General features: G+C 48.0%; 2 protein-coding genes across 11 annotated transcripts in view; one reads left to right on the top strand and one right to left on the bottom strand.

Annotated features, from left to right (window-relative positions):
• Positions 1–13637, top strand: part of TMED8 (transmembrane p24 trafficking protein family member 8) — a 52812-nt gene extending 39175 nt beyond the window's left edge. For 6 of the 8 annotated variants that reach the window (XM_058429820.1, XM_032134960.2, XM_032134963.2 and 3 more), the window contains 4 exons: positions 1592–1721; positions 4240–4366; positions 4584–4889; positions 6399–12000. In XM_058429820.1, coding sequence (XP_058285803.1) covers positions 1599–1721; positions 4240–4366; positions 4584–4889; positions 6399–6616 — 774 coding nt within the window. In that variant the 5' untranslated portion in view covers positions 1592–1598 and the 3' untranslated portion in view covers positions 6617–12000. Of the gene's footprint in view, positions 1–1591; positions 1722–4239; positions 4367–4583; positions 4890–6398; positions 12001–12028 lie in introns of those variants that run through there. The other 2 variants (XR_009210378.1, XM_058429818.1) reach the window with 2 other exon arrangements.
• Positions 51–27980, bottom strand: GSTZ1 (glutathione S-transferase zeta 1). 3 transcript variants are annotated; one of them, XR_004244592.2, is made up of 10 exons: positions 27791–27980; positions 24070–24121; positions 22095–22162; positions 21447–21527; positions 20962–21087; positions 19490–19568; positions 18876–18928; positions 18274–18323; positions 17367–17566; positions 51–136 (listed from the first exon to the last, which is right to left on the bottom strand). XR_004244592.2 is itself a non-coding variant. In XM_032134965.2 (9 exons), exons 1-9 carry the CDS (start codon positions 27803–27805, stop codon positions 17440–17442), a joined length of 651 nt encoding a protein of 216 aa, XP_031990856.1. In that variant the 5' UTR covers positions 27806–27980; the 3' UTR covers positions 16806–17439. The 3 variants fall into 3 exon arrangements, 2 of the variants coding, with proteins under 2 accessions (XP_031990856.1, XP_031990858.1); XM_032134965.2 differs by lacking the exon at positions 51–136 and having other exon boundaries at positions 16806–17566; XM_032134967.2 differs by lacking the exons at positions 51–136; positions 24070–24121 and having other exon boundaries at positions 17070–17566.
• Between the last annotated feature and the right edge of the window lie 17 nt (positions 27981–27997).

Consider the following 27997-nt stretch of genomic DNA (forward strand, 5'->3'; position numbering starts at 1 on the left):
AGTACAAATAGAGACATTGTAAATCTCTTTAATGTTTGGCTTAATAAAAGGCAGTTGGATTCTCAGCTCCGCTTCTGAGTTCATTCCATTGCGATATCACATGTCATGTAGTCTCTGGAAAATTCCACTGCACGCTCTTGAGAAAATGAGAATGAAAAAAGGGAAATAACATTTTAGTGTTATTACAAAACAGTTTGAACTTCACAGACTCCCCTGAAGGGTCCCCAGACTGTACTTGGATAACTGCCATTCAAAAAAACCCATGTCACCTTTTATCGACAACAGATTTCCAAAAGGCCTGGGTTATTTTGCTGTAGCCCTGGCACTAATTTTCTGATTTTTGTGAGGCCAGGGGAAATGGAAGACAGCATAAATCATTCCCTTGCATCTTTAAAATCAACTATTCATGGCCGAGCGCGGTGGCTCACGCCTGTAATCCCAGCACTTTGGGAGGCCGAGGCAGGCGGATCACCTGAGGTCGGGAGTTCGAGACCAGCCTGACCAACAATATGGAGAAACACTGTCTCTACTAAAAATACAAAATTAGCTGGGTGTGGTGGCGCATGCCTGTAATCCCAGCTACTCAGGAGGCTGAGGCAGGAGAATTGCTTGAACCCGGGAGGCAGAGGTTGTGGTGAGCCGCATCACTGGTCCGCTCCGTCACACAGCTGTGTTTGAAGCCATTGGGATTGTTGATTAATGTGCTTTAAAAAGGAGAGAAAGTGATGACCCCTAGCACTGAACGGGGACAGGGTATGAAATGGATCTGCTGAAAGACTGCCTCAGGGATAACTGCAGAGAGAGTTGTCTTGATCATCACTTTGTACTTTGTTTTGGTGCCCAATCTCCCTTAGGCAGGCCTCCTCCTTTTGCTTCTAGCCAGTGGCTTTGTGTGTAGAACTGAACTGAGATTCTAACAATTCCTGGGTTAAAATCCTGTGGGCCGCAGAGTGAGGAATAACACTGGAACTCTTAGAAGCCGAGGGCAGAATGGTGGTTAATAGGTGTTGGGGCCAGGGGGTGGGATAGGGAGATGTTGGTCAAGTGGTATAAGGTGTTAGAAGGAGGAACAAGTTCTGGAGATCTTTGTACAACATGGTGACAATAGTTAATAACAATGTATACTTGAAAATTGCTAAGACAGTAGATTTTAAATGTTCTCACCACAAAAAGGAGTATGTGAGGGGATGGATATGTTAATTAGCTCAATTTAATCATTTTACAATGTGTACATATATCAAAACAACACATTGTACACCATAAATACACTTTGTCAACTAAAATAAATAAAGAAACAATGACAAAAAAAAAAAAAAAACAAACAGCAGTCCCTCTCAGATGATGGAGCTGTGTGTTTTCCATGGTTCTCCTAGCCTTTGACCTGGCCTTGTTAGTCTTTGTTTTCACACTGTCAACACTTTACTGTGGACCAATTCAGCCCTGGGCAGTGGTCGGCTAAGGTGACAGTAGAGCTAAATGCCAGGGGCAAGTGGGGCTGGGGGTGTTTCGAATGTTTTATTTCAAAGTTTCTCCAGGATGATTGAGTCTTTTCAAAGAGTCCTTGAATTGACATGCTCTCTTCCTCTGAGAGGCCACAGATGGTATCTCCAGTGAGTAAGGATGCCACGGAAGATCTGCGGAAAGCCACTGGTCCCTTGGAGGCTCAGGCCTTGATGAAACAGGATTTGCTGCCTGCAGACCAGGCCCAGGTCCTCAATGAGGTAGGGGGAAGATTCTGGCTCTTTCTTATGAAAGGAGGCACCAGAATGTGGACACATAGTGGATGGATTGGAATTAGAAAGCACTGCAAGGGTGGCTCCCAGAATTCTCTTTGCCCTCTAATTTAGGGCATCTTGGTCTTCATTATTATTTGGAGAATGATTATTTGTATCTTCCACAGGGCCCATCATTGTACTGGCACCCAGTAGGCACCTATTCAGAAAATGAAGTGTTAGAATGAATGTTCATGTGTTCTCTAAAATCCTCTTCGTTGAGGAGCCTGAAGTCATTGGACTATTTTGCTCTTGCTTTTCTTGTGGTAGATCTATTTAGTATTTATGATAAAGATTCCACAGAAGCATTTTTTTTTTTTTTTTTTTTGAGACAGGGTCTCCCTCTGTCGCCCAGGCTGGAGTGCAGTGGCACGATCTCGGCTCACTGCAACCTCCGCCTCCTGGGTTCAAGTGATTCTCCCACCTCAGCCTCCTGAGTAGCTGGGATTACAGGCGTGTGCCACCACGCCCGGCTGATTTTTGTATTTTTAGTAGAGGCGAGGCTTCACCATATTGGTCAGGCTAGTCTCGAACTCCTGACCTCAGGTGATCCACCCACCTCGGCCTCCCAAAGTGCTGTGATTACAGATGTGAGCCACTGTGCCTGGCCTTGATTTTTTTTTTTTTTTTTTTTTTCGAGACAAAGGTCTCACTCTGTCACCTGGCTTCAGTGCGGTGGTGCAGTCATGGCTCACTGCAGCCTCAAACTCCTGGGCTCAAGTGATCCTCCTACCTCAGCCTTCCAAGTAGCTGTATGGAAGTGATAGTGTAGTGATGTCCCTGCCATGGAGGGATGGGGGGGTGGGGTTGTTTCTATCATTTATTAGCATATGTATTAGAATAATGGTTGGTATTAGTGTCAATGAAGACACCACCAGGCATTATAATTAGATTTGTATAATACTTTACAGTTTACAAGCATTTGTATCTGTAACACTTCATTTACTCTTGAGAACAACCTTGTGAGATAGGTGCCATTTTGTCTCCATTTAAGAAATGAGGAAACTGGCTGCGTGGGTGGCTCACGCCTGTAATCCCAGCACTTTGGGAGGCCAAGGCTGGTAGATCACCTGAGGTCAGGAGTTCCAGACTAGCCTGACCAATATGCTGAAGCCCCACCTCTACTAAAAATACAAAAATCAGCCAGGCATGGTGGTGTGTGCCTGTAATCCCAGCTACTCGGGGGGCTGAGGTGGGAGAATCACTTGAACCCAGGAGGCGGAAGTTGCAGTGAGCTGAGATCGTGCCATTGCACTCCAGCCTGGGCAACAAGACCAAAACTCTGTCTCAAAAAGAAAGAAAGAAATGAGGAAACTGAGGCTGAGGGCTGTTAGAGACTTTACTAAGGCTATGTAGCTAAAATGTTGCAACCTAATCCTTTATTTAGCGTTTTAGAAAAGGAAGGATTTATTTAAGCACACTAGCCAAAGTCTGATTCACTTCAGTTAGCAAAGGAGATGAGAACTGGAGGGCTTATTCTCCAGAAACAGATATTATGAGAATACAGCCTGGGAGGATTACAAACTTTATTTATTTATTTCTCACAAATACAATTCCAGCCTCTTAACTGGATTGCTGACTCACTGATGTGCTCTCCTCTGTGGGCAATAGGTATAGATTTCTTGTTGAGTTGCCTGCCAACTGTTTGGAGAATGGGCAGGAAATTAAGGTATAATAGCATGAAACCAGGAACACTAATCTGAGTGATTTGAAGGAAACTCACCAGGGAGACATTGTAAGCTCCTGCATGGGTTAGTGAGGGCTTTGAGTATCAAATGCCATTTGCATTCTTCCGTGTAAGTCAGACGTCTGGCAGCAAATGTACTGTTTAAATGCAAGTCCTGGGGCTGGTCTAAGGTGAAATTGTAACTATTGATAGAACACTGTTAATGACTTCAAGACTGAGACAACCTGTAGCCCGAGGTGGGCTGTGGATGAGAGTGAAAGACTATAATCCAGATTCTGTCTCTGCAGTGCTTTGGAGAGCTGATTGACAGTAATGTAGAAGTAACCCTTGAGTGGGAATTGTAGCAGGAGGATGTGTGGCAGAGTGGGAGTCAAACTAAACCCTAGGAGCAAGAGCTATTAATGAGAGGAGCCACAGGGAGGTACTGTGCAGGTGAGGTAAGACCAAGGCATGGCCCAGAATCACAGTTGATGCAAATGCTGTCAACAACCTGCGAGGGTGTTGGCGGGCAAGGACCTTATAAAGGGTTTGGAGCAGGAAAGTTGCAAAAGGTAGGAAACAGTCTTTAAACAATGGAATATTTTGATGGCTTTAAAAAATTAGTAGAATTTATTAGCAACTCCTATTTGGAAGAAAGAGAAGGGAACATTGACTAGTACATTAAGCTTTGAGTGGGGATAGTGGAGATAATAGAGCAGGGGTGGGGCAGCCTTCATGCAAAAAGAGATTAATTAGAATCTGCCACTCTAATACTCCTTTAACCAGAGTTCTGTTGTGCAGATGGCCAAGTATCAAGTTCCACAGAGGTCTGGGGACATCGTTATGATCCAATCTGAACACACAGGAGCTATAGATATTCTTGCAGCTGATTTGGAATCTGCAGATCTTCTGGGGGACCACAGGAAAGGTGAGACCTTTGGGAGTATAGGAGGTGGTTTGTTTCCAGTAGATACTTAAAGAAAGGCAGGCAGACAGACAAATGGAAGGAAAGAAAATGACTTGTGAAAGGAAGTCAAAGAAGCCAGTAGAAAGAATGTCTGACTGTGCCAACCTCTCTTAGCAAAATGCCTGGGGTACTCATGTTTCCTCGTGGTTTCTCAGTGTTAAGCTGCCTGTCCTTTCAGTCTCCCCACCTCTGATGGCTCCTCCATGCATCTGGACCTTTGCCAAGGTGAAGGAATTCAAAAGCAAGCTGGGCAAAGAGAAGAACAGCCGTCTGGTGGTGAAGCGTGGTGAGGTGGTGACCATCCGGGTACCTACTCATCCAGAGGGGAAGCGTGTCTGCTGGGAGTTTGCGACCGATGACTATGACATTGGCTTTGGAGTTTATTTTGACTGGACCCCTGTAACCAGCACTGACATAACTGTGCAGGTCAGTGATTCCAGTGACGATGAGGATGAAGAAGAGGAAGAGGAGGAAGAGATTGAAGGTAAATTTAATTTTAACATAATTTACAGTTTTCTGGCTTAACCTGATTTCTGGTGACTATTTCGTGGGTTGTACCAGTCCTCCTCTTCCTTTGAATGCAGTTGAGGAACTCAGCATTACAAGCTAAGCTGAGTGGTACAGGCCAAAGAGAACGTTCTGGTGGGGTTGATACTGCTGCCTTAGTTGAAAGAAAGCGGCCGGGCGCGGTCGCTCACGCCTGTAATCCCAGCACTTTGGGAGGCCGCGGCGGGCGGATCACAAGGTCAGCAGATCGAGACCATCCTGGCTAGCACGGTGGAACCCCATCTCTACTAAAAATACAAAAAACTTAGCCAGGCGTGGTGGTGGGCGCCTGTAGTCCCAGTTACTCGGGAGGCTGAGGCAGGAGAATGGCGTGAACCCGGGAGGCGGAGCTTGCAGTGAGCTGAGATCCCGCCACTGCACTCCGGCCTGGGTGACAAAGCGAGACTGTCTCAAAAAAAAAAAAAGAAAGCCTCTTTTCCTTTAATCAGTACCTCATTGTTTTCCCAACACCTTCCTGAGGGCAGGGATGGGGTGGGAGCAGAGAGAGGGTGAGTCATGCAGCAGTTTAGAGGGATAGTCTTTCAGGTCGCATGTAAGCCAGAGATTATTTTACATCTCTGTCTTAGTTTGGAGATATTTATTCTTGGCCTGGAACCAAAGTGATTGATTACGGTTTGCAAAAGATACCCATTCTCTCCCTATCCCAAACTCTCATAGCTGGCTAACTATTGAGTTACCTCTTTACTTCATGCCTAGAGAAGTTTTAAAAGGGTCTCCGGGTTCCATTCCAGTTGTTATTTGTAGTGTCTACTAAGCATGGCCCAGAGGCATTTTTCCAGGTAATGTAAGAGTAGGTCCTAAGCATTAGTCTTATTCCTCTTATTCCTTGATTTTCTTATATAATCTTAAAGTCAATCCCTTAACGTGCTTCTTCATAGAAAAGCATGCAGGGAAATCTACAGGTATTTGGGAAAGTGGGGAACCCTGTATCTTATTTGCTGCTTTTCAGGAAGCCAGGTAAAGGTGCTAGGGTCACTTTATAGCATGTTTATCTGCAATTCCTATCTCCATTAGCTAGTCCTTTCACCTATTAAATGAAAGAATGTCGGGATCTTTCCTTCTAAATATCTCTTTCTCCCTCTCAGAAATGTCCAGACACTTCTGAAGCTAGGAAGGCTCCTCTCAGGCTAAATCATTGTTTCTCGGTGGAGACATTATTGGCATTTGGGATGGGACACTTCTTTGTTGTGTAGGTACTATCCTGATTTTAGCACTCCTGGACCCTTGGGTACTAAATGCAGATATCACCTAATAGTCACTGTGATGACCAAAAGATCACCAGATATTTCCAAATGTCTGTAGGAGGGCAGTAACCTCCCCACTCTGTGAAAGCCACTGGGTCACCTGGTCCTTCCGCTCACCTTCAGGCAGGACTTACGCAGTCTCTGAACACATATCCAAACACTCTGCCATTTTGCTCATGCAGAACCCGTTCCAGCTGGAGATGTGGAGAGAGGCTCCAGGAGCTCCTTGCGGGGTCGCTATGGGGAGGTCATGCCTGTGTACCGGCGGGACAGCCACCGAGATGTGCAGGCTGGCAGCCATGACTACCCTGGTGAGGGCATCTACCTGCTCAAGTTCGACAACTCCTACTCCCTGCTGCGCAACAAGACTCTCTACTTCCACATCTACTATACCAGCTGAAGGACTGCTGGGACGGGGGCAGGCTGTATTTGCTGGCTGAAGCAGGCTGCCAGCTGGTGCCTCTTGTTTGGGATAGGCAAGAGCCAATGGTTCATGTGGGGCTCCTGAGCCTCACACCCTGTCTGGCGTGCCTGACTATTGGCCCATGTAGCTTTTTCCCCTTCTTGGCTTCTGCAGGTAGTGGTGTAGTGCCCCTGTTCTATGGTCCCTGACTCATACTCTTCTTGCTTCAGACTCGGGCAAATTCCCTCTTGAAGGCACCTATCGGGCATAAGCCTAAAAGGAAGCAGAGCGTTGTTTTTTAAAAATAGATTCATCTTGGCACAGGTTTATCATTCAGATTGCTGCCCTCTTCTCTCCCACAGCCCTTATTGCCAATGCATTTAGTGGCACCCACTCTCTTTAGTTGTTGAGGTGCCAGAAGAGGGAAAAGCACATTGCCCATGAAGGAGCCCAATCTTTTGGTTGGAGAAAGCTCTATCCAGCCTGTCACCACTGCCATATTCCTGCCTGCTGGTTATTCTTGGTCTCTGCATAGCTGGGAGACCACACTGCCTTTGGAGGGCTATTACTATTTCTGATGGTAGACGCCTCCTCCTTTCTCTTTCCTAAGTCTATGTTTTTGCCGTTACAGCAAGAACTTTCATGCAATCTCAAGTGATGATCAATGTAACCTAAGATCTTGTGGGAAGAAAAACTGCCTCCATTATTTCCTGTTCCAAGAGCTGGTTTCCCTTACTATGGGCACTGGCAGTCAAAGTGGAGAGAGTGGAAATTAGGTACTGAATTGATGTCAGAACCCACATATTTGAAAGTCAAGTGTTACTATTTTTTTTTTTTTTTGTATAATCAAAGAAGGAATGGTATCGTCTGACAGAGAAGATGAAAAACAAAAACCACTCCAGAGTCCCCACCACTTTTTTTTGTCTTTAGAGTAGGAGTGCTATTTAGAAATGTTGCTTCAGAATCAAATGCAGTGAAACCCAATCAGGTTTCCAAAGTTTCTGCATTTAGGTTTCTTGCATTGAGGGCTTAAAGCTTTTGGTGTTCAGAGTCCCTTAGTTTAGGTGATAATGAAGCTTCACTATTGCTGCTGATTGTATTTGTTCTTTACCTGACCAAAGCTTGCATTTCCCTGGTGACAGCATTTCCTACTGTGTCACCCTTGAGGCTCAGGAGTGCCACAGAGTGCAGGTGGTGCTGCAGCCAGTGGTCACCAGAGCACCAGCTGCCAGGCCCCCAGGTGGAGAAGGAAACGGAGGTGAGATGGGACCTCAGCAGTCTCTGTGTTTGTACCTCCCTGTCTCTTACTCCTCGTGTTATGTCTGTTACTGCCTACGAATTCTGAAGAATAATTAGATTTATTTATTACTGTATTTATTTTTTTAGCACATTTCATTTTGCCTTTGAAACAGTTTCCATCTGTTTCTCAGAAGGCTTCCCATCTGTTCTGAGCCACTGAAGCCCCCTCTTTTATGGAGTTAACGATGATATTTTTAGGAGAATTTGGGAAGCGATGATGTTTTATTTCTGTAGGTCAGTCCTGTGATGGCTTTGCAAGGAGTATGGCCCTTCAGAGATGGATGATGCCACCTTACTCCATGTTTGGGGTACAGTCCAGCATGCCCCGTGAAGAATTCTAAGTTGTGAGGGAATCTGCCCATTTGCTGGAGATTGAGTGCAGAGGAATTGCCTAGCCAATCAGAGATATCCTGTGATTCCAGGATTTCAGAGTCCTTTGTCTCCTCTGAGGAGTCACCTTCTTTGTGATGTTTCCTTTGACTCACTCCTTCATTGTTGGATTCCTCACACCAAGGGTCTATCCCTACAGTAGCATAATTCAAGGAACAGGACTCTTCCCAGTGGGTCCCTAGTAGCATCTACATCACATCAAAGGGCAATATATCCTGCACCTGCTCTTCCCCTCGGAGCAAAGCCCCAAGCGGGATAGGATGTTGGGGACTGCTAGAGCATTCCCATTCTCTGAGCAGCATCATACCTCCATTATTTTATATTTGCAAATGTGTTTTATAGAGGATTACACTGGCCAAAATTTATATACCTTTAAAGAAATTATTTTAGTGACTGTCTGTTGAGGCAGTGAAGAGCAGATTTGCTGTATGTCATCCCATTGGATAGCTGAGTGACCGCTCTTGCATCATTGAAGTTGAATCATGCCTTAGCTAACTGAATATAATCTTTGTAAAATAATTTTCTACTGAGCTGTTTTCTAGTCAGCTAAAGCCTTGCTTATTTTTCCTGTTTATTATTAACTTCTGCCTTTCTCTCAAATTGAAACTGTCAGGCCATACACAGCAAGCTCCCAAGGATAACACTTGTTATTATTTATTTTCACCATGAGATTCTCTGCTTATTTTCTTTGGAATCCTAGTTCTGTTGCATCAGAGAAGCCTAAGGGACTTGTTCCCCTCACCTCTGTGTGCCTGGTCACTTTTGAAGTCCTGGGCCTGGTTACATTTCATTCATACTGGTTTTTCACCAACTGTCAGGGTTTCTGTGTTCCATTAGCACAAAATAGCTAAAGGAAGATATTTTCACTGTCTAATTCACTATTCTCACGTTACATTTCTGAAATAATTGAACTTTAGGGGCAAGATATTATTTACTGAAGCACAGGTAATTACTGAGAACCCACAGCCCAGCAAATTCTAAGAGATAGTCATTTCCTCAACCCCTCCCAGTCCAAATTTATAGATCCAAACAATGAAATGAAAACCGTTGGCTTTGATCCTCACCCTGTTCTCTAGAGCACAAACAAATATTAACAAACAATTAAAAGAAAGTGCTTCATAGTAGGAGAGAGATTGGAATTCTCTATAGAGAGTGACTGAGTTCTTAAATTTCTTTAGTTTTAGTTTTGCCACTTTGTTGAGAGATGGGGCTTTTAGAAAGGAAGACATATTTAAAGTATTGATTTTTTTCCCCCAGTGTTTTATTGTGAAAAAATTTCAGCAAACAGCTTAAAAGAAATATAAATATATTGTAAACCAAAAAGTATCTGAGACACGTCTCAATACATTTAGAGGTTTATTTTGCCAAGGTTCAGAGCCCATGACGGGGCCTCAGGAGGTTCTGAGAACATGTGCCCGAGGTGGTCGGGTTACAGTTTTATACATTTGAGGGAGACAGAAGGTCCAGGCAAAGCCATAAGTCAATACGTATGAGGTATACACTGGTTTGGCCTGGAAAGGCAGGACATCTTGAAGATGAGGGTTTCCAGGTCAGAGGTAGATCAAAGAGTTCCTGACTGGCAATTGGTTGAAAGAGTTAAGCTCTACCTGAAAAGATGAAGTCAGCTTAAGTTAAAGTAAGGGGGGCTTGGCTTACGCCATGTAGATGAAGCCTCCAGGTAGCAGGCTTCAGAGAGAACAGATGATGAATATTTCTTTTTAGGCCTTAAAAGGTGTCAGACTCTCCAGAAAAGACCTAATAAGAGAAAGAGATTCTCTACAGAATGCAATTTCCCCCATAAGATACAGCTTTGTAGGGCCATTTCAAAATATGCCAAATAAATATATTGGGGGGTAAATTTCCTTTGGGGCCTGCTGTCATGTGATGCTATACCAGTGAGGTTGGGATTTGGTATTTTATTGCCACAAAGAGTCTGTTTGGTTAGTCTTAAGATCTCTCAATGTTAATGCTGGTCAGTTGTATTTAAATTCCAAAGGGAAGAGGGTAATATGAGGCATGTCTGACCCGTCTTCCCATCATGGACTAGTTTTTCAGGTTCCTTTGAGATCCCCTGGGCCAAGAGGGGGGTCCATTCAGCCGGCTGGGAGGCTTAGAATTTTATTTTTGGTTTGCTATATATATATGTATGCACACACTCCCCACATAAATGTAAAAATTTTAAACTACCAATTCTTAGGCAAAGATGATTCTAACATTCTGTTCCTTTTGACAAGTGTCCAATTAGAGAATGCTGAGAATGTCCCCTGCAGACAACATCAGCTCTGTTGGAGAGCCCCTGATTTTTAGCAGACCTGTTTCATTCAACATGGTTACCCAGGAGGTGGTCTTCATAAAAATGTTTCTTGGAGGCCAGGCGCGGTGGCCCACGCCTGTAATCCCAGCACTTTGGGAGGCCAAGGTGGGCAGATCACCTGAGGCCAGGAGTTCAAGACCAGCCTGGCCAACGTAGTGAAACCCTGTCTCTACCAAAAATACAAAAAATTAGCTGGGTGTGGTGGCGGGCACCTGTAATCCCAGCTACTCTGGAGGCAGAGGCAGGGAGAATTTTTTGAGCCCATGAGGTGGAGGTTGCAGTGAGCTGAGATTATGCCACTGCACTCCAGACTGGGCAACAGAGCAAGACTCCGTCTCAAAAAAAAAAAAAATTGTTTCTTGGTCTCCATCTTTCAAAACCTGTGCTGTATTTCTCCCTTCCCTCAGGCCATGATCTCTGCTGTTTTCCTTACTAACTGGCATGTCAGTACAAGAGTGATTGTGAAGCTGCTCCAGAAGGGCTTTATGCTAACCTCTGTTGCTTGATGACATGTCCTCAGGACTCTGATATTAAAACTCAATCCTCAGATAACAGCTTTATCATGGAAGTAGTAGCAATTTGGAATTAGACCATTCTTAGTTATTTTTTTCTTAATGAATGGATACATGCACTTTAAAAAATATTTTTGTTCTTTTGGAAAGAAAAACTCAAAAAAGTTAAAAAACTTAAAAAAGTGTATATTGTCCCATTATAATATGTATACGGAAGAGTGAAATCTGAACGCTGTCCTATATTAAGCAGTGGGATTAGGTATTATCATAAAGTGTCTTAATAGGAAATATGAGTTTATGAGTCCTGCTCAGCCCCTTTTTGAGAGAATTAGTTGAAACCCAGACTCTAAAGTCTGCTTTTATATTTGTTTGTTAAGACCACTTATCTGCAAAAGGTTGCCTTTTAACCTCAGTGGTTCTAAGGTGTGGAGTTGAGTGACCCTAATATTTACATAAGAGACTTGTTTTAGTGGAGCATAAGGGAGGGGCATAAGTTACACCGTTTTGTGCTGCTTGAGAACTATCTTTTAAAACTGATCACAAGGAGGGAAAACAAAATAAAATGAGGGGGCAAAGGGTAGGAGTATGGGAGGAGGGGAGAGCAAAGCTATTGAATATATCTTAGAATTTTGCTCAGAAATCACTGCCTCCTCTCAAGTGTTGCATTGTCCCTGCCTAAACCAAGAAGGCCAAACAAAGCCCCTCCTGTCTGAATTCTTTTTTTTGAGACGGAGTCTCGCTCTGTCGCCCAGGCTGGAGTGCAGTGGCACAATCTCGGCTCACTGCAAGCTCCACCTCCCGGGTTCACACCATTCTCCTGCCTCAGCCTCCCAAGTAGCTGGGACTACAGGCGCCCGCCACTACGCCCGGCTAATTTTTCTGTATTTTTAGTAGAGACGGGGTTTCACCTGTTAGCCAGGATGGTCTCGATCTCCTGACCTCGTGATCCGCCCGCCTCGGCCTCCCAAAGTGCTGGGATTACAGGCGTGAGCCACCGCGCCCGGCTGAATTCTTAAGGTAAGAAATTTCTAAGCTAAGAATACACTATTGCCTAAAGCCAATGATAGTGGAGCTCATTTACAAATAGGCATGCCTCACACACTGAATCCAAAGGCAAGACACTGGCTTTGAAATTAGGCTCACAATCTGATTCCTATTATATGTACCTGATTTCTTTTAGGCCCCAGGTATGTGGACCAGAGTTAATGTCATGACTCTTCATTCTAAGATATGATGAAAAGTTGCCCTAGAAATCTAGAGATGCATGTTTATTTAATTCCATAGTTTAAAAAAAATTTTGAAGCAGGTAGTTGTGGCTTATCTGGGGGTAAAATAATATATGTGAAATTACTTCCAGAGGACAAAGTATATTTTCTAAAGTTCTGAAATAGGATCATGAACCATTCTGAAGTTTTGCTTTGAAATATTATACTATATGATATTACCAAAGAGCCCTTAATTCAGAGTTTAAGGGGCTCTCTTCCTGAACTCTCTTCATCACTCAGGGTTGAATGTGTAATGTTCCTTGCTATTGATTGTTACTGTTGATTCTTAGGATCAGGCCAAGAATCATCTGGAAAACATTATCTTAATTCCTTCTCTCATATCCTAAACAGTACATTTTACTAAGAAATTCCATATGAAAAACTCCACTCATATCTCCTGAGATTATCCTGTAAGTGAAGTAGCTTTCATTTAACCAAGCTAAATTATTTCCATTTAGCCATGTTAAAGAGAAGCCAAGTCTGGAGAAAGCAATCCTGTAACCCATGACTCTTGCGTACCCATTTTCCCTTAACATAACGGGAAGTGTTTTGAAATTCCCAGAAGAGAGCTGTTTTGTAATCAAAGTGATGGATTGTAAGAAAGCCAGACTTCGGAAAAGGATAATTGGAATAAAGGGAGGTGCTTGAAGATTTTCTAAACTACTTTATGCCATTTAGCTTCTATTTTCTGAAGGGCTTTCTTTGGTGCCATGTACTCAGATCAGTCAGTTGACTGAAAGATGATCATGTTTTCTTCGTAAAGATTTAAGCAATTGGCAACCACAAAGACATTATTTCTTTACTGTTCTATGTCATGTACTGTTGCTGACATTACAAAAAGGGTCTGGAAGGGAAACCGTGTCACTGTTTTATCTTTTTTCTTTAAAATACAAAAGTATCCCAACTAATCATTTATTATGTCCAGCTTGTTTTACATGTCCCCTATCATAAGAAATGCTACCAACATCTGTGATTTCTAAGAGCTCTTACCAAATTGTTACTTTAATTCTTGTGTCCTGCTGAGTGGTTTTTCTTTTAAAATATCATTTTTATCACCCTGTGGCACTGGGTGTCTTACTGCGATTACACTGATGATTCTGAGCTGTGCTTCTTTAAATAGCTCAGTTCTTGTGTTTTATATTATGTAACAGTTTTGTGATGCTTTTGTGCATTCTTTGTCATCTCTTCCGAGTTTTCAAATCTGTCATAAATAAACTTTTTCACTATGCACCTGGTAACATCTGAGTTATATTTTCATGAACCTGATTTACATTTTAAATTCTTTGTCTTTCATGTATCTTCCTTAAGAAAGGTATTCTGTAAGCCCATATGAATTATTTCATAATCTATTAAGATTGTAAAAGAAAAACTAAAGAAAAAAAATTGAGAGTAAGATTAATAATAGATCTTTCATCTGCATTTAAATTCATGGCAGAGTATCATGAACGGGAAACTGGGATTGGAAAAACTGGGTTTACAGTGATAATTAATAAGTTCTGAGTTTTATGTCAGCATTTGGTACCAGTGAGGCCCGTTTCCCCATGAACATATTCTGTTCAAATTTGGAACCTCGACTTTGGATACCAGGCCAATCATTAACGTAATCTGGGTGATATGAATTCAGCCTATTTTCATTTACAAAAAGTAACACCATAATATATCTTTGCTATTTTTTAAAACACTGCCTCTCCACATCCCTAGTGTCTGTTGCAGAATAAGGACTCACATCTGAGCAGGGAAGGGTGGCATTTAAATATTTCCTTCAGTGATATCTGTGATGCTAAAATGAACCTGTTAGATCATTCTCTGCTTTCTGTTGCAACATATTTTAGAGGTTGAAGCATAAAAGAGGAAGGGATCTGAAACAATTGAGTTAAATGAATGTAATCACCAAACTACCCCCTACAACTAACAAAAAGCCCAGGCAGATTCCATGTAGCTGGAGATCATTAATGATTCATATTTGGGTATGCTGGATGTAATATGTCACTATGAACACATAATATACTTAAGATTATTATTATTTTTTGAGATGGAGTCTCACTCTGTCGCCAGGCTGGAGTGCAGTGGCGCGATCTCGGCTTACTGCAACCTCCGCCTCCCAGGTTCAAGCAATTCTGTCTCAGCCTCCTGAGTAGCTGGGATTACAGGCATATGCCACCATGCCCAGCTAATTTTTTGTATTTTAGTAGAGACAGGGTTTCACTGTGTTGCCCAGGCTGGTCTTGAACTCCTGAGCTCAGGCAATCCACCCGCCTCAGCCTCCCAAAGTGCTAGGATTACAGGTGTGAGCCACCGCACCTGGCCTTAAGATTATTTTTTAACTTTTAAAAGCATTCATATGTGTCATATCATTGACCTTGACATAGCTAAGGATTACAAAAGGCAGCTCACACATTACAGCTCTTGACATTCAGCCTTGATGTTCTTTAACCTGTGCAGTTCTGGCTTAAACTCAGCAGCTATCCTTAGTTCAAAGTATTCTCTGAAAGTAGAATTGCTGTGACCTTGGAAGCAAGAGCTAAATAAGTTATGTTTAGAAGTAAGAGCCGGCCCAGTTACTTGGGAGGCTGAGGTGGGAGGATCAAGATCAGCCTGGGCAACATGGTAAGACTCCATCTCTAAAAAAATTTTTTTTAAATAAAAAATCTAGGCCGGGCGTAGTGGCTCACACCTGTAATCCCAGCACTTTGGGAGACCGAGGCAGGTGGATCACAAGGTCAAGAGATCAAGACCATTCTGGCCAACATGGTGAAACCCTGTCTCTACTAAAAATACAAAACTTAGCTGGGTGTGGTGGCGTGGGCCTGTAGTCCCAGCTACTTGGGAGGCTGAGGCAGGAGAATCCCTTGAACCTGGGAGGCGGAGGTTGCAGTGAACCGAGATTGCTCCACTGCGCTGCAGCCTGGTGACAGAGGGATACTCTGTCTCCAAAAAAAAAAAAAACTCTAAAAGTTAGGAGGAGCCGTATCTTGGCCAGGCATGGTGGCTCATGCCTGTAATCCCAGCACTTTGGGAGGCCGAGGTGGGCAGATCACCTGAGGTTAGGAGTTCGAGACCAGCTTAACCAACGTGCTTGTAATCCCAGTACTCGGGAGGCTGAGGCAGGAGAATCACTTGAACCCAGGAGGTAGAAGTTGCAGTGAACCTGAGCTCTCACCACCGCACTCCAGCCTGGGCATGACAGAGCAAGACTGCATCACAAAAAAAAAAAAAAAAAAGTATGAATATGTGTATCACCTGTTTATCCAGTAAGTTCTCCATTTTCCTTAATGGATATGTAAAATTTCTGAGGAACACAGCCTATAATTTTTGCTTTGTTCTCAGGTATTTCCTGACAGCACCTCCCTACTGCTTTCTTCCTTCTGAAGTATTTCTGGGGACTTGTTACTTCCACAGAGTTGGAATTATCAGTATCAGGCCCCTCCATCATTGCTCTTCCTTCACTGTGGCCACTCCCACTCTGGGAAGACCACGTATCTAGTCTCCCTGTGCCTCTACCATATCAGGATCAGGTGTCTGCTGGGTGTGATATGGAAAGGAAGGACTTGACTTACCACTCATCCATTTGAGAGAAGCCCCTACTGGAAAATGTCCTGTAAAAAGGTGATGGTCTTTGCTACGATTTAAATGTTTATGTCCCCTCCAAAATTCATGTTGAAACTTAATCTCCAATACAACAGTATTCAGAGCTGGGGGCTTCAGGAGGTAAAGGTCCTAAAAAGTCATCTCATTTCATCCCCAGAAGCCACCCCAATCTCCCTACAGCGTCTCTGCCCAGAGGTAGTCCTGGTTCTGTCTGAACACTGCCAAGCATGGGAACTTGCTCCCTCCAGGGCAGCCTGTGGTACACTGCTACCTGCTTGGTCTCCTAAGCTGGCTTGGTCAGTAGCCGCTCACACTGCCCATGGGGGAGCCTCCCTCCCATTCCCAGCACCATTTGTGACTGGATTTACCCTGAGTGCCTAATCCTGGGACTGGTCTGCAGAATGCTGGCCCTGAAGACGAGGGACTGGTTGAGAGGGCCAAATGGCCTCTCAGTGCTGGATTGGAATTTTTTTTTTTTTTTTTTTTTTTTTAGATGGAGACTCGCTCTATCTCCCAAGCTGGAGTGCACTGGCGCAATCCTGGCTCACTGCAACCTCCACCTCCCAGGTTCAAGCCATTCTCCCACCTCAGCCTCCTGAGTAGCTACAGGCACCTGACACCACACCCGGCTAATTTTTGTATTTTTAGTAGAGTCGGGGTTTCACCATGTTGGCCAGGCTGGTCTCGAACTCCTGACCTCAAGTGATCCACCTGCCTCGGCCTCCCAAAGTGCAGGGATTATAGGCATGGGCCACTGCGGCCAGCCTGGAGTGGACCATTTAACAACGGTACCATTCCTAGCCCTGAGAACTCAGCCGGTCACTAGATGCTTTCCTGCTTCTATCTGTTATCTCCCTGGATCTTGTCTGATTCTTTCAGGCAGGCTTTCGGGCATATTTCTCTTCATTGCCCTTAGGTCCCATGGGCCAGGCCTGCCACAGGGTAGGCAAGTGGCTGACTGACTTCCTCTACTGGTCCAGGCACAGGGGATTCCAGCTAGGGACAGTGTTCATCTTCTGGAACCCAGCTCAGTCTGAGACAAACAAGGTAGAGGCCTGGGCTTCAGTTTAATTCATGCCAAATTTCATCGCGGGCATTCTTTGGAGTCAGACACAACAAAAGCGGATGAGAAAAGGCACACAGGCTTCCCTGTGGTGTTATGGTGAGCACGCCAGGCATTTTAATCCACATTCTCATCTCAGCTTCATGACTGCCCCGTCACATAGATAACAGTATTCCTGCCCACCCTGCTCCCAGCATCTCCCTACTCCACCCCACATGCATTTGACACATGAGGGGACTGAGGTCGAACAAGGTTCAGCAGGAAGGCAGATCCAGGGCTAGAGTTCGACTCTCCCGTCTCCTCAATTAAGACTCACTTGCTTCCAGGCCTCTTCAGCCCACCCAGCTTCTGCTCCTATGGCCCTGTGCCAACGGGGCAGGATTTGGGAGCTAGGCCCTCAGCTCGGTGGGTGTATCTGGCTGCCGGCAGGGGTGAGACACCTGGAAGGCCTCCAAGACCAGCAGCCTCTTGTTGATGGAGCTGATGGTAGGGTAGGGGGTGAGATCCACCTTGAATCTGTAGTAGAGAAACACCTGCTAAGCCAAGGTTTTCAGGGACACAGGGAGACTGCCCTGATGCAGCAGGGGGAGCAGAGAGGCAGGGCTGGATGAGGTCCAGGGAGCTGTCCAGGGAAGGACGATGGGGCAGCCCTTATTCATAGGGGATGGGTAGGTCTTGTGCAGTGTCATTTGGCATCTGTTACCTACTGTTCCTATTTCTTTGAGAACCTACTATGTGTAAGGCCCAGTGCTAGGCATTTATATATACAGACTCTCTTCCCCCATGTTGTAAGCTTCTTGGGGGCAGGGAATGTGCCATACGTTTCCATATCCCTAATGCCCAGTATGATGCCTTCCAGAGAGGTGCTCATTCGTGCCCTATTGAAGGGTTGACGGAGGGATGCAGAGGCAGAGCTCACTGCTGGGCACAGACACACCACATTTGAGGACATCAGGCAGGTGATCTTGGGGGTCCACCAGGTGAGCCACCTCCTCTTAGGAGCACGGGCTATCTATACAGGATCATCTGGGCTGTCGTGGGCGTGGTAGGAGCACTGCCCCAATTTCTTCTGCCCTCTTCCAGGCAGAAGTGGCTGTGTGGCCTGGCATGGGGGGCTCTTTGGCTGGTTGGCGAAGAGTCTGCATGAGATACTCTCACCAGCTGAGTGGGGCCTGACTGTGGGCAGAGCCAGAAGAAGGGAGGGTCATGGGGCTCTCTCTTACCTTTCAGCATTTGCCACCTGAGGCACCAAGCACAGATCAGCCATGGTCACCTGAAAGAGGGTTGGGTGGGTTCCCATCAGGGTGCATACCCCAGACTCACTGGCTGGACTGGGTGTGTCCAGTGCATCTCTACTGGGGGTACCAACAATCTGCTTTGGCTCTTTCACCCATCCCACCCCCAATTCTTGTCTGCCCTAGGCCTGCATGAGTCTGTCCCCCAGAGCTGAAGTGCTCTCCCAGCCATGCTCCAGTTGCCCTGACAACCAACTCTGTGGGTTGAGAAGGCCAGAGAAGATGGATTGCCTTGACTGCGCAGACATCGTCTAGCACAGTCCCTCAACTGATGCCTAGCCCGCCTCATCCTCTCACAGCCAGTCTTCTACCCTGAGTAACTCCCTCTTGAGACGGTTTAGTGGGAGTGAGCTGAGGAGTGCCCCACGGTACAGAGATCCCCCTGCAGACGCCTCCTCAGGAAGCTCTGAGCCCCACCTGCCTCAGGGTGTGGGAGATGGCTGTCTAAGGGGAAGAGAGTCATCGCCTGGGGTCAGCATGAGGGAGGCAGCCGCTGTGGCTGTGCGTGGGGAGGCCTGGGGACAGCTTACCTCATCTCCTACACAGTAGATGCCTGCTGTGCTCTGTAGGATCTGCTCCAGGGCTGTGGGGAGGCCACATAAACATCTTATTCTGGGCACAGGGAAGGGACACAAAGCTTTCTGGGCCTTGGCCTCCATAGTTATGAAACGGGCACCCAACGGAGTGACAGACTGGGCATGGCTGCTGGTGAGAACGTGGCAGCCAGGTCTGGAGAGAGCTGCTAGGGACGAGCTTCTGTTTCCTGAGGTTCCACACAGACAGTCACCATTTCCCCCACTAGAGTGGACAAGACCTGCCACTGGCCACGGTGGCAGCTCTCACTCTGATGGCTGGCACTGTGCTGGCCTTGGTTTCCCAGCTGGAGTAGGCAGTGAAGCTGAAGTTGGGCCATCCAGCTATGACGGGCTGTGGGCTGTGGGCTCAGGGACCAAGGTTCCCAGAAGCACTGGAGCTAAGGTCTGGATGCCCACCCAGCCCATCGCCTCCCCAGTCCTGCCCTCATCCATGCAACTGTCAGGCCCAAAGCAGCCTGGGAGGCTGGTTCAGATACCCAGGCCCCTGTGTGCAAAGGCCATACCTCTCAGAGGCCACTGCGAGGCAGCTCACAGGGGTGAGGACTCACCGTTAAAGCCAGAAGTGATGGTGTTCTGGGCCCAGGTCAGCTGGATCTCCTCTCCCACTTGCTTCAGGACAGACAGGTTCTGTGCAGCCCAAAGAAAATCTGTGATTGCTCTGAGAGCTGGATGGGGGCTGCCCCTTTGCCAAACCCTCTCAGGAAAGTTCACTTCCCATCTGCCCCTGGCTGGACGTCTATCCCCTCTCCCCCAGGCTCCACAAGCCCCTTCCTTCAACCAGGGCCCTGAGGTTGGAGGGAGGTAGCCATCCCAGCAGCCACCTTCGCAGGCTGCCCCAGTGGCCTCAAAAAGCCATGTGATTCCATCAGAGATGTGCAAGAATCCCTATTCATGCGACACAGGACGTGGCTATGGCTGTGGCAGGTGTGCCCACAACTCGAGGCCTGTCTCTCTCACTTCTCCCTTGTATGGTCCCTTGTGAGGAGAGGGAGTGTGAAAGAGGGTTGCACTGGGATGAGGGAGGTCCACAGGACTGGCTTTCAGAGATTTCCAGCCTGGCTCCATCTTGGCACCCCGGAGGCATTTTGCCTCTGTTTCCTCATTATAAAATGGAGACGTCTGTCTGCTCCAACATCCTTTGTTAAAATGACATAGGGGTGCCGGGCGCGGTGGCTCACGCCTGTAATCCCAGCACTTTGGGAGGCCGAGGTGGGCGGATCACGAGGTCAGGAGATCGAGACCATCCTGGCTAACATTGTGAAACCCCGTCTGCACTAAAAAACAAAAAATTAGCTGGGCGTGGTGGCGGGCGCCTGTAGTCCCAGCTACTCAGGAAGCTGAGGCAGGAGAATGGCATGAACCCGGGAGGCGGAGCTTGTAGTGAGCCTAGATCGCGCCACTGCACTCCAGCCTGGGCGACAGAGTGAGACTCCGCCTCAAAAAAAAAAAAAAATGACATGGGGGTAGAGAGCACAGGCATGCAGGGATTCTGACTTAGTCCCCACTTTGTTATGACCTACCTGTGGGACTCAGCAAAGTCACTCCACCTTTCTGGGGCTATTTCCTCATTCGGAGTAGAAGCTGGCACAGATGAACTGTTTTTAATACTTAGTTGTCTGTTTTAACAGTGACACTTAAAAAAATAAAATCCTACAAGTATCCCAGTGTATGACTGAGATAGCACAGATGAAAGGGAAGCTGCTCTGGTTAAAGGCGGGAGGCCTGGACTGGGGCCTGCTCAGTCTCTCCCCTGCCATTCTGGCTCTTTCCCCACCTCAAGCACCTGTACATGCGTCCTTAGAAACTAGAGCTTCTCGTAACGCAGCGGGGGACCCGCTGGGGTGGCTGAATTCTGAGATTGAGATCTTTGCCCCCTTCTTTCACATGGTCCAGGTCAGAGCCCCTGAGAATCCCCCTCCCTCCCTTGACACCCCCATCCCCACACTGGGCAGCTCACAGCCAATGTGTGAGTATAAGAGTGTGTCAGGTGTGCAAGGGTGCAAGTGTACAAGTGCCACACCTGCAGGGGCTGGATGCCACCAGCGATGAGGTCAGAAATCATACGCACGCTGGCCCTCTTCTTTGGGTCCTGAGGCAGAAGTTGCGGAGTGGGACGCGTCTCCTCAAGATACTCAATGATGGCCAGCTGTCCAGAGGGGAGCAGTGAGGCAGGGAGAGGGCCCAGGACCCCTAGACCAGAGGGGACGGGGCCAGGAAACTCCTCCTCCTCCTCTTCCCCCACCATCACTACACCTCTTCCCCCCTGCTCCTCCTCAGCTCGAGCCCTGTAAAGGCTTTTTGGACCTTATCCTGTAGAACTTGGTTCTCCATGTGCTTGAATCTTCCCTTATTTTCCTAAATAACCTCGCACCCTCCCACAAGTCTTGTACTGAGCCTCTCCTATGTGCTAGGCACCTTGACTGTACACAGGCAAGAAAGAGATGTCAGGTGCTCTCATTCAGGGCACTGCTCTCACGAGGGCCCTCCCCCAGGCCCTGCACTCACTGACTGGTAAATGGTGATTCCATCAATCTTCAAGGCTGGCACCTGCTTCATGGGATTCAGTGCCTGGAAGTCCTTAGAGAACTGTGGAGACAAGGCCCTGGTGGGCTGGGTGGCCTGGCCTGAGTTGGCCAGAGGAGAACCAGGCAAGCAGGAGAACCCCAGGCCTGCCACCCACCCCCATCTCCCTTCCCTGGGAAGGCCCTAAATCCTAGGCCCAGGGTAATCCCTGGGGGATCCATGCAGTCTCCCAAACCCCAGCAGCTGCTGAGCCACAGGCTTCATCCTAACAGCCTGGCTATGGGCTTTTCCCTGCATCTCACACCGTGGCCACCAAGGCGGCTCCTACCCTAGTCAGCCATCCAGAGGGCCCAGTATGAGGTGGGGACCCACCCGCCACCCACCCTCCCAAGGTCAGGCACTGGAGAGCCCAGGCTAGGGTACACAGCCTGGACCTGGGCCCTTCCCAGGCTTCCTGCTACTGCACAGCTTGCCACCTTGTCCCACAAGGGAGAGCCAGCAGCCTCCTGCAGTGATAGTCCACAAGACACAGGTTCACTTCTCTGGGGCAAAGCCTCCCCTTCTTCCCCTGCCTGGTGCCTGTTCAAGGGCTCCAATTCCCACATCATGGTCTGGGCATAGCCTTCTTACCTGTTGGCCCCCATCCTTTATGAGATTGATGGGCACCGTCTCGTAGTCAATGCCTTTCAAGGCCAGAGCTAGGAGAGACCACAGATAGCAGAGTCAAAGAACAGACTCTCGCCATTATCTTAAGGAAAGAGCCCTTCTAGGGTGACATTAAGGCCAAAGAGGGGGAGGCTTCTCTACACTTCTGGGTGGTCAAGGCTCACCATGGCACCATCCCCTTCTCTCAGCTTTCCTTGTCACCCCCTGCTCCCTACCCCAGATGCACGATGCTCTGCCTCACTCACCCCTGAACTCTTAGAGACCTCACGACCTGGACCCCCGAGTGGGGCCCTCATGCCCCCTGGGTGGTGATAAAGGTGTATGCCCCACCACTCTGTGGGCTCCTGGAGGACAGCAAGGGTGTGTCGTGTTTACCTCTGCCCCCCCAGGGCCTTAAACAGTGATGACCAGTGTCTTGGTTGGAGACATGCAATTATTCCCTCAAGAAGGCAACTAAGGGCCAAGGGAAGGAGCTCAGGTGGCCACACACAGCACACACAGACAGATGACACTCATGTTCTGCTGGAGAAGAATCTCTTCCAATCTATTCTCTCTGTTCTCAGGGCTGTTTACTAGAGATTCCAGACAGGCATCGGGCTCTTTGGTGGCCTCGGAGCATCTGCCATGACTCCAGTCACCAGATTTCCTCTCCATCCCTTTCGATCATTTCCCCTGGCAAGCTGAGGGTAAAAAAACTTGGGTGGGTCAACACTAGTGGAGAAGACTGCGTGCGTGTGCATGCATGTGTGTATTATACACACTTGGGCATTCAAGTATGGTGATGGCCAATCTCAGGGAAGGGCAAAGGAATGAGGGGAGGAGGACCAGACATGTCATGGTGTAGAGAAAGCCTGGGCAATACCAGGCTCCTCCTAGTGCTGGTCAGCTCCAGTCTGGGGAGTGACAGTGTTTGGGGCTGGAGAAGACACCTGGAGGAGGGAAGGCCAAAGCACACAGGCCCTACAGACAGCACCTATATTGCTCTGGCTTCTGGCTCAGCCAGGGCTGAGGCACTGGCACCCAGGGATGGGTTCATATTCTTGGAGGAAAGTTTCTCCTGGCACCCAGTGCTCTTGCTTACTGATCCCAGCAAATACCAAGTGACTGCAGGATGGAGGAGGGGTCAAGGAGATGGCTTTGCCTCCACACTCTGGAGGCGAGCTTCTTGGGTTCAAATTTCATCACAGTCATTTGCTAACTGTGTGGCCTTGGGCAAGTAACTTAATGGGCCTCTGGAGCCAGTCTGGTTCAAATTCCAGTTCTGCCTCTTAGTAGCTGAAAGATCTTGGGCAACTTACTTAATGTTGCCTCAGGTTTTTGTGCCTCAGCTTCCTCCTCTATACAACGGGGACAGTAATAGTACCTCTCTCCTAGGGTTGTTGAGGTTTAAATGGAATCAGGCACACAAAAGCACTCAGCACAGAGCTTTTCCTCAGTACAGGCTGCTTTGATTATGACCTTTGCCAAAGGCTGTGTTAAGCTGAGGGAGGGAAGGGTCAAACAAGGACTAGCCACAGGGCCCATGTTTCTGCTTTTCTGAAGCCTCTGAGGCTGATGCTGGCCCGTTCTGTTTGCTTTGCCAGTTCAAATAAGATAAGAACTGAGGGAGGCCAGCTGCTCCCCTGCCAGTTACCAGGGGCATGTGGATTTTGTGACCCTGCTTTAAACATGGTTGCCAAGGGGCTTTGGAGAGCAGTGTCGGGAGAAGTGTCAGTATCAAGGAAAAAACAACCCCCTTCCTCCCACCCTCACCCTGTGTTTCCGGTGTGGAGACGCCATGCAGGGATGGGGGTTCTAGGAGCTGGGGGCTGCTGGCTGCTGGGGGTGAGGTCCTCTCTGACAGAGCACCCCTTCCATCCCAGGCCAGCTTTGCACCTGAGCTTCTCCACCCCAGTCCACCCTACTCCAGCACTCATCCTGGAGGAGGCACAGCTCTTACCAATTCGAACTCTCCATGAGCAGGAGCTTCGGAAATAGGAATAGAGGATGGGCTGAGGAGAGAGAGGACGAAGGCACGTGTTAACCCACGCTGGTGGGCTCCAGCTCGGGACGAGTCGACCGTTTCTTCCTATCCTCCCAGGCCTCCTTTCTCAGGCCTGCATCTGGGCAACTCAGGCCAGACTCTGAGCTGAGAGGCTCATGAGGTCCCTTGGCTCCAAAATTGTGCTGTTTTGAGCTCCTGAGGTCCAAGAGGCCCCCAAAGGGGCAGCTAGCCTGCGAGTGCCTTCCTTACCTTGCCAGACTCTGTCATGGTATCGTGGTGACCCTCAGCCTCCCAGGGAATGTCCCCTCTGGCACAGCTTCTGAGCAGGGAAAGGAAACCTAAAGGGGTGGATTTCAGGAGCCAATGGGGAAGCTGGGCTACCCAGGCATTGGGGGAACTTTGACTCTGGTCAGAAAGGGCATTTCTGGCCAGGCACAGTGGCTCATGCCTGTAATCCTAGCACTTTGGGAGCCAAGGTGGGTGGATCATTTGAGGTTAGGAGTTTGAGACCAGCCTGGCAAACATGGTGAAACCCTGTCTCTACTGAAAATACAAAAAAAAATCAGCCAGGTGTGGTAGTGGACGCCTGTAATCTCAGCTACTCAGGAGGTTGAGGTAAGAGAATAGCTTGAACCTGGGAGGTGGAGGTCGTAGCAGGCCGAGATTGCACCACTGCACTCCAGAGCAAGACTGTCTTAAAAAAAAAAAAGGCATTTTTTTCCAACTTGCAGGAAGTTTCTTACGCTCCTGCTGGGGCCAGGTTTGGTGTCCCCCCCACAGAGCGTGGCCTGGTTTTGATGCAGTATTTTGGGTGGTGGAGCGGGCTGGGAGCTGTCATCTGGAGTCTGGACCTGGTGCAGGAACCAGCTCTGCATGACCTTGGACAAACCTCTGCCTTTTTAAATCTTCGGCTCCCTCATTTGTAAAACAAAGGGTTGCCCTAAAATGATGGCAGGGATTCCTTCTAGCAATGCAGAAAGATGAGGAATTCTAATTTTTTGATGCTTTGGTACCTATCTCCTTCAACCCCACCTCCCAGCAGTCCTCCAGGCTTCAGCTGTCCCCATAAAAACAGCTGGCAGATATGCTCACTCACCCCAAAGGTGAGGTCAAAAGCTGGCAGCCCACTGGGGCTCTATCTGGCCCTCAGAATTTCTGTTTGCTCAACACAGTAGTTTAAAATGTTTCAAGTAGTTGCCAATGTTTAAAAATCAGGACATTTCATTCTAGTATGGTGAGTCATGCCTGTAATCCCAGCACTTTGGGAGGCTGAGGCCAGCAGATCACCTGAGGTCAGGAGTTCGAGACCAGCCTGGCCAACATGGCGAAACAACATGGCTAAATAAAAATTAGCCAGGTGTGGTGGTGTGCATCTGTAATCACACCTACTCGGGAGGCTGAGGTATGAGAATTGCTTGAACCCAGGAGGCAGAGGATACAGTGAGCTAAGATCGTGCCACTGCCCTCCAGCCTGGGGGACAGAGTAAGACTCCATCTCAAAATAAAAAAAAAATAAAATAATAAAAAATAAAAATCATGACATTTTATATACAACACCTGTTTGTTTTCTTCTTTAAAAAAATCTGGAGACAGATTTGGGTTCCTAAATAGCAGCAATCGATGGGAACAGGCTGATGGCCCCCATCAACCAGGGTATGCGCTCTCACGTCTGCCATGGCCCATATCTGGCCCACTTTTCTCATTTTTGTTACTTTTGGGCCCTTGGGGGCAGCTGGGTGTGCGATCTCTACTCCAAGGTTTAAGGGGCTCAGAGTTAATTTCTCTGGTACTTCTTGGGGAGCTAGCATTTCAAAGTGGAACCCAGGAAAGACTCACCAGTGATTAGCACTCATGAATCTTCCCACCAACACATGTGTATCCCTATGGATGGGCGAGGACTTGAAAGAACTTCTCAGATACCCTGTTTACCACCCCTCTGACTATAGACATTTCACCAAAGCTCCCTCTCCCCTCTGCCACCCCTAGCATATTAAGCTGCTCTCTGAACCTGCTTTTGCCATCCCTGTACTATCAACTCAGTCTGCTAGATGGCAAGGGTATAAGTGGGAACCTAGGCCCTTCCAAGGTGGTTCCCAAGCCCAGCACTCCCAGCCTGTCCTGAAGGTACCTTTGTGGAGAAAGTAAAGATGGTCCTGGCACAGAAAGCAGGTGATGGGCAGAAAGTGTCTTTCAAAGAGGAGGAATTGGGTGGCCCCAACTGGATCTTTCTTATTTGGAGATGCAACTCCCTTTCCTTACCTAGCCAGGCTACAGGGACTCCTGGGGCCAAGGGACAGGGACTGCTGGTGACCACTAGAGAATGGCAGACATTAATTAGCTCAGAATCCCTGAAGAAATGCCTTACCTAATGGCTAAATGCCTTTGGATTACACCTTTGGATCTCTACTATGAGGGACCAGAAGCATGGTAAATGCTGCTGCCCTCCATCACGACCCACAAGCAGAAAACCTGAAATCTCTTAGGCAATTTCCAACTTCTCTTACCAGTGATAACTATGTAAACCATGCCCCCTTCCTTTCTGCACTTGTAGAACTAAATTTTAAGCCCAAGTATCCATCTCATCAGCACTCCTAGAAGACTTCTGTTTCCAATTCAAATATGCATTCTGATTACTTTAGCAGATTTTATTTTTAAACCATGTCTTACACATGATTTGAGAAAAAGACTCCTAAAATCCCATTTGGAAGAGGGAGGACTATACATTATTAACGTGACGCAAAGTCCCATCTAACGTGCCACCTTCCTTAGTGCCATAAAAGTGGTTCTCAAACTTCACGGCGCGTTAAGACCCATCTGGACCGCTTATAAAAACATGCGGATTCTCGAGCCCGTTCCACCAGAGATGAACAGAGTGGCTCTGGAGCGGGCCCCGGGAAGAACATGTGAAAGCCGTGAAGCTCCCCAGGTGATTGTCATGACTGCCTCTCCTCGCTCGGGGACTTTTTTTTTTTTTGAGACGTTGTCCCGCTGTGTTGCCCAGGCTGGAGTGCAGTGGCGCGATCTCGGCTCACTGCAAGCTCTGCCTCCCGGGTTCACACCATTCTCCGGCCTCAGCCTCCTGAGTAGCTGGGACTACAGGCGCCCGCTACCACGCCCGGCTAATTTTTTTGTATTTTAATAGAGACGGGGTTTCACCGTGTTAGCCAGGATGGTCTCTATCTCCTGACCTTGTGATCCGCCCGCCTCGGCCTCTCAAAGTGCTGGGATTAAAGGCGTGAGGCACCGCGCCCGGCCCGGGGACTCTTAAAATACAAACATTACTGGAAGGTCATCTCCTGATAGGGCCAAGAGAAGAGCATGAAGGGCTGCGAGAAACTGGGAGGCTTGGGGCGACGTTTGGAAGCCCTAGTGGAGGGGTCTGTTATGGGGAGCAGGGAGGGAGGGGCAGAAGTGAAGGGCGACTGGACAGCGACTCCACCCAGCTACGCACTCCCCACTAGGACCGCCTCCTCTGGCCCAACCCTCCCGGGACTTCGAGCCCCAGCGGGCAGCGGGCAGAGCGCAGCACGCAGGCGCAGAGCGTGCCCGGCGCAACGCACTGCACGCCGGGAGTCGCTGTCGGCCTGGGTGGGCGGTGCAGCTCACCTCTGACCCCGCCCCCCAGGGTCTTCAAGTGTCTAACCAGCTTCCCTCCACCCGGGTGCGCGGCACAGACCTTCCCCGCCTGCATCTGGCACTTCGCGTGACCCCCTCCTCCAGGCCGAGAAACTTCGCGCCTAGGACTCGCCGACGATCAAGGCTCAGTGAGACTCGACGAAATCAGGCCCGTGGCTTTCCTCCGGGCAAAGCGAAGGGCTGGACTAGAATGATCCGGTCGCCTCTGGCTCGCCCAGCTCTCCCGCCACGCCTCGTACCTGGGGGC

This window comes from Hylobates moloch, unplaced genomic scaffold (genome assembly GCF_009828535.3).
Source record: "Hylobates moloch isolate HMO894 unplaced genomic scaffold, HMol_V3 SCAFFOLD_16, whole genome shotgun sequence".
Lineage (NCBI taxonomy): Eukaryota > Metazoa > Chordata > Mammalia > Primates > Hylobatidae > Hylobates > Hylobates moloch.

Bases quoted from the DNA above. Each gene is read 5' to 3' on its own strand.
- GSTZ1 (XM_032134965.2), bottom strand. The intron at 22,163-24,069 runs GTAAGAGCTGTG...GGTCTCTCCTAG, and splicing joins CTCATGGAGAGTTCGAATTG to CTCTGGCCTTGAAAGGCATT. The intron at 21,528-22,094 runs GTAAGAAGGCTA...TTGTCTCCACAG, and splicing joins TAAAGGATGGGGGCCAACAG to TTCTCTAAGGACTTCCAGGC.